The sequence below is a fragment of the Rhododendron vialii genome, chromosome 12a, assembly GCF_030253575.1.
Source record: "Rhododendron vialii isolate Sample 1 chromosome 12a, ASM3025357v1".
In the NCBI taxonomy this organism is placed as follows: Eukaryota; Viridiplantae; Streptophyta; class Magnoliopsida; order Ericales; family Ericaceae; genus Rhododendron; species Rhododendron vialii.
In genome coordinates this window covers 19,248,078-19,256,541 of record NC_080568.1, presented here as the reverse complement: position 1 = coordinate 19,256,541, position 8,464 = coordinate 19,248,078, and the positions used below count along the sequence as shown (strand labels likewise).

At 42.4% G+C, this 8,464-nt stretch overlaps 1 protein-coding gene across 1 annotated transcript; it reads left to right on the top strand.

Moving 5' to 3' along the window:
• The first annotated feature begins 4,181 nt into the window (after window positions 1–4,181).
• LOC131309528 (uncharacterized) lies at window positions 4,182–6,965 on the top strand. The gene is made up of 5 exons (XM_058336146.1): window positions 4,182–5,276; window positions 5,319–5,600; window positions 5,752–5,817; window positions 5,914–6,761; window positions 6,890–6,965. The coding sequence occupies exons 1-5, from the start codon at window positions 4,182–4,184 to the stop codon at window positions 6,963–6,965; spliced, it is 2,367 nt and encodes a 788-aa protein (XP_058192129.1).
• Window positions 6,966–8,464: the final 1,499 nt, after the last annotated feature.

Genomic DNA, 8,464 nt, shown 5'->3' with positions numbered 1-8,464 from the left:
AAATAATTACTTTTTTTGTGACTTAACTTCAAAAATTGAACCTGATCAATTTTGTGGGGAGCAAAAACTCCAACCTACTTTACTTACGTTCAACTTTTTTACAAACTCATACACAAGCACGCACAACCGACTCATTGATAAGTGTAGTGTGTGTGGATCTCAACATGAATGTGAGTGTGTGTAATTGTATGTGATTGTATAATTTGTGTACTAATGTTTGCGGCTGATCCATCCTTTAGTTCTTTTTGTTTTCTTCCTCCTTTTTTTGGTGGGGGCTAAGTCACAATTTTATGTTAAAACCCAATTTATATGAAGAGGAGGAGCATGCAAAGGGGGAAAATTGAAGTTCGAAAGGTTGACTCATATAATGTCAAGAACGACTTTAGACTAAAGAGTTCTCAATTCTCATGGCATGATACACACCAAAATAGCTAAATATTCATTCATAACCAAGCTATGAACGAATCAGATATTTAGCTACGGACTGATTTTATTGAGTGTTTTGGAGACGGTTATTTTGGGCCTGATGTTGGCTCTTAATGATAGATTGGGCCAGTAGTTTGGAGCTGGAATGGCCGACAATATGAAGAAGCATAAGCTAGAACTCGATTAGTGTCTTTATTTAGCTAGTGCTCAGCTTTTTAGGTAGTTTTGGTTAGTTTGTGGTTTTGTTTGATTAGCTTCTAAGAGCTGCATCATGGGAATTATGTTATTGATTTTTGGTTGGCCTCTTGCCAACTATGGTGTTTGTCTTTCTCTTGGGCGCTGGATGGCATGCATGCGATTGTCAGGGTGCGAGGTGCCATTTTAGTTGGGTTGCTCGTGTGACTGTCCTTTTTTTTATGCCATTATATTCCGGATTCTTTTAATCTTTGTAAATTTTTTCCCAAAGATTAATAAATTCTTTTTTTTTTTTTTTTTTTTTTTGCGGTTTCAAAAAATTTAACCTTAAAGGTAACGCCATCGCTAATGTCTCGAGCCGGACAAGAAATTGCTCGGCTCGGTTGAAGGAAACTTAGTTTTCATTTTGACTGTTAAGTACAGTATTTTTTTCTTTTCAAGGGGCTACGCCTAATTGAGTGAGCTTTGCCTGAACAAGTTTCTAACAGCATGATTGTTTCAATTTGTTCTTGGTTGTTTTGCAGCATCATTTCCTCCTATGAGATCAGCATTAAACTTCCTTGGTTCTGTTTAGATTAACAGATACTCCCTCCGTCCCTTTTTAAATGTTCTACTTCGTAATTCCAACTTATTAAAAAAAATATCATCATTATGCCTTTCACATCAACTTTTTCTTCTACTTTCCCTATTTATCCATCATCATTACACTTTTTACTTACTAATTTTTCAAAATGGAATATACTTTTAGGGACAAAATAGACAATGTACCAACTTTTACCCACTAACTTTACCAAATGGACACTTATTAAGGGACAGCCTAAAATGGAATACTGGACTATAATAAGGGGACGGAGGGAGTAGTATATATTAAACTTTTTTCGTGATGGATCATATCTGTGGTCTCACAGTTTGTTTTCTAAGGGGGCCAAGACGGAAGGAGGAGAGTGGTTCCATGAGTTGATCTGATTCAATTTACAGTAATTTAAGCAGTTTTCTGACAGTTCCTAATTTGATAACTGATGCAGTTTCTTAATTGTACCCAGTTTTCACATATCTTTGTCCTCCAACTTAATTGATTTTAAAGCTTGTTTTGAATTGTCAACGTTTTTTTTTTGAATTAAAAAACATGACAGAACTTAAAAAATAGCAGACACTAAGTTGTGCTTTCTCTTCATATATTAGAACAGATGACGTGATGCATTTGTAGTTTAGTTTAACCAACATTAGACGTGGGGCAACAGGCATGCGTGTGCAAGTCCATACCGAATTTCGGTAAAAGTACAAAAAAAAAAAAAAAAAAAAAAGTTGTTGATTTGTTATTTCATATCAAATGTGGAATTCCCAAGTTGAAAGTGAGTATTGATCTGTTGTACCAGAATTCTTGGGTTTCCATCTACGGTGGTAATCAAATTAAGCAACTTTTTGATAGAATGACTCTGCAACTTGGGGAGATTATGACCCTTGAGGACAAGGGTGTAATTTAAGCAGAGGGAAGCTGTCACGCATGAGTTGGAGTGATTTCAGATTGAGTTTATTGGAGTAGTATTTCTTCCAGTTGTGATGCCTCTTGGTCCAGGGACCTCAAGAGGGGATGGGGTGGAATTATGTAGAGACCCGTATTTATTTTAATTAATTTTAAATGTTTATTGAGAAAAAAGTAAGGAATAATGGTGTTTATGTGATTTGAGGTCAAAGTGAAAGAATTGATTGTAGAAGGATACAATGTGTAGTTTACATAAATGTGAGTATATATAAGAGGGTGAGAGAGAGCATGGAATCATTTTCTCTCTTTTTTTTCCCTCATCGGCTCTCTCCCTCTCTCTGCCTCTCCGGTCTCTCTCCCTCTCTCTTGCTCTCTCACCAAAACTCCTCAAAACCTTTGCAAACTATCCTTCATTCCTCGTTCTACACATGATTTTGGGCTTGTTCTTCGTCGATTAAAGCTCGGTGTGGAGTATTTCGGTCGAATCAAGGTTTTCGGAAAGTTAGGGCTCATATTTTCGTGGGTTTCGTTCTTCGGCCTCGAGGTAGGGATTCTACCTCTCGATATATGTGATAGTAGTGCTCTCCTTGCTTGAAATCGTGTCTATTGTTGTTGTTGTTGTTGTTGTGGTTGGATTCCTTGAAATCTGCAGAAAATCTGCTCGAACACCCATTTGTATCGATACTGCTCTTCTCAGTATCGATACAGGAATCTCTGGAACGAACTTAGTTATTGAAGTATCGATACTGATTTAATTGTATCAGTATCGATACAATCGTCTCTGGAACCTTTTTAAGGCCAGTTGTATAGATACTGAAATTCGCAGTATCTATACTTCAATGCCTTAGGGCCAAGTTTTGTTCCTTGTTTCGACTCCATTGTCTTGACCCCCGATCGCTTCTAACTTGTTCCAAACATCACCAAATCACTTCATAACATTATCGCTCATATTCGTTGAGTTCGTTGTGTATCTTTGCAACCCGCGCCCCTTATTTGGTATAATTGGACGTTGACTTCCATATGGACTTTGGTTAAATTGAAATGACACGTTATGTGAGTACGAGATTTTTGAACACTTATCGACACAACGAGAACATTTGGGGCCCATCGACGGGTGGGTGCCTGGCAGGGGATTTCGGGGTCCCATAATCAGCCCGGCAGGAGCTAAAGCTCATATTGAACACTCAAGGCCTAACCCTCTCGGTGGGCGCTTGGCAGGGGATATCGGGGTCCCATAATTAGCCCGGCAGGAGCTTTGGCTCATGACACTTAACGTGAAGCGATGTTGGACACATGGAAAGTGAAACGGTTAAAGATTGAGGTGTATACCAAACTTCATACTGAGTTTGTTGGATTGTTAAGCCTTGGTTATTGCCTATTGTGTGGTCTGCATCCCGTTCTTCCTTGTGATCATCCTTGCATTTCTCTTGCATATAATATTAGCGTAGAATTTCCTACTGAGCTAGTGTAGCTCAAGCCTAATATCATTTTCAGATACTAACTCAGGGCAATAGTATGCACGGTTGAAATGCTTGAAGGAGGAATTATTTTTGAAAGTTAACGATTGAGGAGTTACTTAGGCATCTTTGTAAATCTCTTTTGAAGATGTATTTGTAACTTAATTTGTAAATCTTTTGACTATGGAATATTGTAACCCTTAACTCTTGAATATTCAGTACTTGTGTTAATTTGGGCCTCGGAGCCAAAGATGTAATATTTTAGGGAATGCTACATTATTTTGGTTATCGTACGGATTATGGCGAGGTTTTATTTATGGAAATCATTCATATTTATGTAAAAAATCGAGGGTGTGACAACTTGGTATCAGAGCGTTAGGTTTAGAACACCTAGCGACCGTGGGGAGACGTTTCGTCTCATGGGTTCAAAATTCTGTATTTCTTAACATGATTTGTGCATGCTTGTGTGACTAACATTCATATGGCTACTTGACATCGCTTTTTCAATATAGTAGAGTATCGAGGAGTTATTATTAACCCGTGTTAGGAATTTGGGGGCTTAGACCTCATAGTTGTGATGTTGTGATTAATAGTTTTCCTTTCTTATATCATGTAGTAAGATGCCTCCAAAATCGCGTGTTAGACGGGGTGCGACAGGAAACCGGGGAGGTCATGGTCGTGGTCGTGGTCGTGGCCATGGTTGTGGGGTGCCACCAGAGGATGAGGTTAGTCAGCATGGAGAGAACCCAGGTGGGAATCCGGGGGCAAGGGTTGGTCGAGGTGCAGGAATACCTCACGTTCAAACTCAATTTGCTAGGAATCTTGTCGCAGCACTTACAGCTGCAAATCTGTTCAACCAAGCTCCTAGAGAAAATGCAGACAACCGAGCCTTATCAGCAATGCGAGAATTTAGCTGTAGGAATCCACCGACGTTTGATGGGACAAGTAGTGACCCTCTTGTGGCCGACCATTGGTTAGCACAAATCCGTAAACTTTTCAATGCTCTTAAGATTACCGAAGATGATTTACGAGTGAATATCGTGGCTGTTCAACTTACCGGGGAAGTCAATGAGTGGTGGGAATCTGTCTTAGAATCTAGGAAAGATGCGAGGAGAGCGGCAAGGACCGTAGCTCAAGTAAATGAACCGGATGTTGAAAACTTGACGTCGGCCGAGTTTGAGACATTATTTGAGGAGCAATACTTTCCAGAGACTAGTCGTGAGCAGTTGAGAGATCAGTTTGAGAAGTTGGAGCAGGGGAGTATGACCGTGTCGGAGTACGCTCAAAAGTTTCAGTCTTTATCTCGATTTGCGCCAGAGTTGGTAGCGACGGAGGAAAGGAAATGTAGACGTTTTGATAAGGGGCTTCATAATACCGTGAGGAGAATGGTAATGGTGCAACGTAAGACAAAATACGCCGAGGTTGTTGAGTGTGCGAGAAGTATCGAGATACCAAAGGAATCGCAGAGGAATAGGGGAGTTTGGGAACCAAGGCAACAAGTTGGGAGTGTGAGTTCGTCGTCGGGAAGCTTTGGGAGTCAAGGACGGAAGAGACAGAGGGAACCATCTCAGCAACCATCTAATCAATCCAACTTTAGGGTACCTTCTTCTTCAGGGACTCGGGGTGCTTTGTCTAGGCCTCCGTCTGTGTGCTACAAGTGCAATCAACCTGGACATATTCGTGCTCAGTGTCCACATCTCCAGAAGGCTTGTTATGTTTGTGGAAAGATGGATCATCTCGCTAGGAATTGTCCTTAGGGGTCGATAGTGCAAAGTGAGTCGGGTTCCGTGCAGCAGCCGGGAACGGGGTATAATATTGGCCAACAGTCCAGGGGCACTCAGAGGCAGCAGCAGCCTCATTTCCGCCAGACTACGTCGGTTCAGAGTTCCGGGGGTGATAAGGGAGCGAGTTCTTCCGCGCCTACTCAGGGTTCTGGTCAGATGGGAGGTTTTGTACAAGGTCAGAGTACCAAGGGGCGTGTTTTCAACATCAACTCGAATGCTTCACCTTCTGTTTCTCAGGCTCCAGAAGCATCCATTGTGAGGAGTACATTTCTTTTGTTCAACTCCTTTGCTAAAGTACTCTTTGATTCTGGAGCATCGCATTCATTCATTGTTGTATCATTTGTGTGTGCTTTGGAATTGGAAACGGAGAATCTTAGTCCTCCTTTGTTTGTTGAGACACCTTTAGGGGGATAGAACGCCTCTTGATCGTATTCGTCGAGATTGTGAGTTGGTCATTTGTGACCATCGTTTTGTATTCGACTGCATTGTTTTGGGAATGTCGGGGTTTGATCTTATCTTGGGAATGGATTGGCTATCTACCTTTCATGCTACCATCGATTGTTTCAAGCGTCGAGTTCGTATTTGTCCTCTTGAGGGTCCTTGTTTCCAATTCTTTGGGGAACGTCGGGAGCCGTTGGAACCGTATCTATGTGGGTTTCGAGAGCGCGAGTCAATTTATTCCTTGTTGGCGAGTTTGACGTTAGATGAAGATTTGTCGACACGTGGGGAGTTACCCTTAGTAGTTCGCGAATTTCCCGATGTTTTTCCTGAAGAGTTACCTGGTTTACCTCCTGAAAGAGAGATTGAATTCGTTATCGATTTACTACCCGGTACCGCTCCTATCTCTATACCTCCGTATCGTTTCGCGCCAGCCGAATTGAGAGAGTTAAAGACTCAGTTGCAGGAATTGGAGAACTTAGGATTCATTCGTCCGAGTACGTCACCGTGGGGAGCACCGGCTCTTTTCGCGCAAAAGAAGGATGGTTCACTCCGCTTGTGTATCGATTATCGTAAGTTAAACCGAGTTACCATTAAGAATAAGTATCCCATGCCTAGAATCGATGATTTGTTTGATCAACTTCGGGGTGCGACCTACTTTTCCAAAATTGATTTGAGGTCCGGTTACCACCAGTTGAGGGTTCGGAGAGAGGATATTCCTAAGACCGCATTTCGTACTCGCTATGGTCATTACGAATTCGTTGTTATGCCTTTCGGATTGACGAACGCTCCAGCTACATTCATGGACTTAATGAATCGTATCTTTCGTGCGTACCTTGATCGTTTTGTGGTTGTATTCGTCGATGATATTCTTATCTATTTGCCAACGGAAGAGGAACACCAATCGCATCTCACCATTGTTCTTGAAATCTTAAGGGAGCACCAATTGTACGCCAAGCTTAGTAAGTGTGAGTTTTGGCTATCCGAAGTCAAATTTTTGGGTCACGTGGTTTCGAAGGGTGGCGTGTCCGTCGATCCAGGAAAGATAGAGTCTGTTATGAATTGGCAACGACCGAAGAACGTGTTTGAAATCCGTAGTTTCTTAGGTTTGGCTGGGTACTACCGTCGTTTCGTTCTCGACTTCTCTCGTTTAGCGGCACCAATGACGAGATTAACCCGTAAGGGGACTCGTTTTGTTTGGAGTGACGCATGTGAGATGGCCTTTGAAGAATTGAAGAAAAGATTGACTACCGCGCCGGTTTTGATTGTGCCCGAACGTGGAGTTGGCTACTCTGTATATTGTGATGCGTCTAAGGAAGGGTTAGGGTGCGTGTTGATGCAAGTAGGGCGAGTAGTGGCGTATGGATCGCACAGTTGAAAACTCACGAGCGAAACTACCCTACCCAGGATCTAGAACTTGCGGCCGTTGTTTTTGCTTTGAAAAGTTGGCGCCATTATTTGTATGGTGAAAAATTTGAAGTTTTTTTCGACCACAAAAGTTTAAAATATTTGTTTTCTCAAAAGGAACTTAACCTTCGACAACGCCGCTGGATGGAGCACTTGGAGGATTACGATTTCGAATTGCAATACCACCCGGGGAAAGCGAACGTCGTGGCGGATGCGTTGAGTAGAAAACCGATGCACTGAGCGAGTCTAGCTATCCACAAGTGGAAAATGATGAACGATTTGGGCTTTTATGCTCCGCATTTCGAGGAAGTTCGGGAAGGGGTTACGTTATGCAACTTGACCGTGCAATCAACTTTATCGACTCGAGTAATTGAGGCACAACAACACGATGAAGAAGCGGAGGAATTTCGTGCTAAATTTCTTAGTGGAAAAGCTCAAGAAGGGTGGATAATACAAGCCGATCAAAGCTTGCGCTATCAAGGAAAGTTGTTCATACCCGTTTCATGTCGGGAAGAAATCTTGCGAGAGTTTCACCATTCACCGTTAGCCGTCCATCCAGGGGGAACGAAAATGTATCATGACTTGCGTAGGCAATTTTGGTGGTCCGGAATGAAAAGGGACGTTGTGATTTTCATATCCAAGTGTCTTACGTGCCAACAAGTGAAAGCCGAACATCAACGACCCGCGGGGGAGTTACAACCGTTGCCTGTGGCCGAGTAGAAGTGGGATAACGTGACAATGGATTTCGTTACGGGTTTACCGAGGTCGCTGAGGGGGCATGCCGCTATTTGGGTAATCGTGGACCGTCTGACAAAAACCGCACATTTATTACCTATTCAGGTTACCGATTCCGTGGATGCGCTTAGCCGTTTGTATATTCGAGAGATTATCAGACTTCATGGGATTCCCGTATCTATCGTGTCCGATCGAGATCCAAGATTTACTGCACGTTTTTGGCAAAGCTTGCAAGCCGCTTTGGGCACCAACCTTTTGTTTAGTACTGCGTATCATCCTCAAATCGATGGGCAATCCGAGAGAACGATTCAGATTTTGGAAGACATGCTTCGAGCTTGTGTCTTGGATTTTCGAGGTAGTTGGGAGGATCACTTGCCGTTAGTCGAATTCGCGTACAATAATAGCTATCAATCTAGTATCGAGATGGCACCTTATGAGGCTTTGTATGGGAGACCATGTCGATCGCCTGTGTGTTGGACCAAATTAGGTGAGGCTACGTTACTGGAGCCGGATATGATCAAGGAGACCTCCGAGAGTAT

What these genes read in the sequence shown, in the direction of transcription:
- LOC131309528 (XM_058336146.1), top strand. Translation starts at nt 4,182, where the DNA reads ATGCCTCCAAAATCGCGTGTTAGACGGGGTGCGACAGGAAACCGGGGA. An exon ending in ATCTCCAGAAGGCTTGTTAT is followed by an intron (nt 5,277 to 5,318) that starts GTTTGTGGAAAG and finishes AATTGTCCTTAG; the next exon opens with GGGTCGATAGTGCAAAGTGA. An exon ending in CTTAGTAAGTGTGAGTTTTG is followed by an intron (nt 6,762 to 6,889) that starts GCTATCCGAAGT and finishes GTAGTTTCTTAG; the next exon opens with GTTTGGCTGGGTACTACCGT.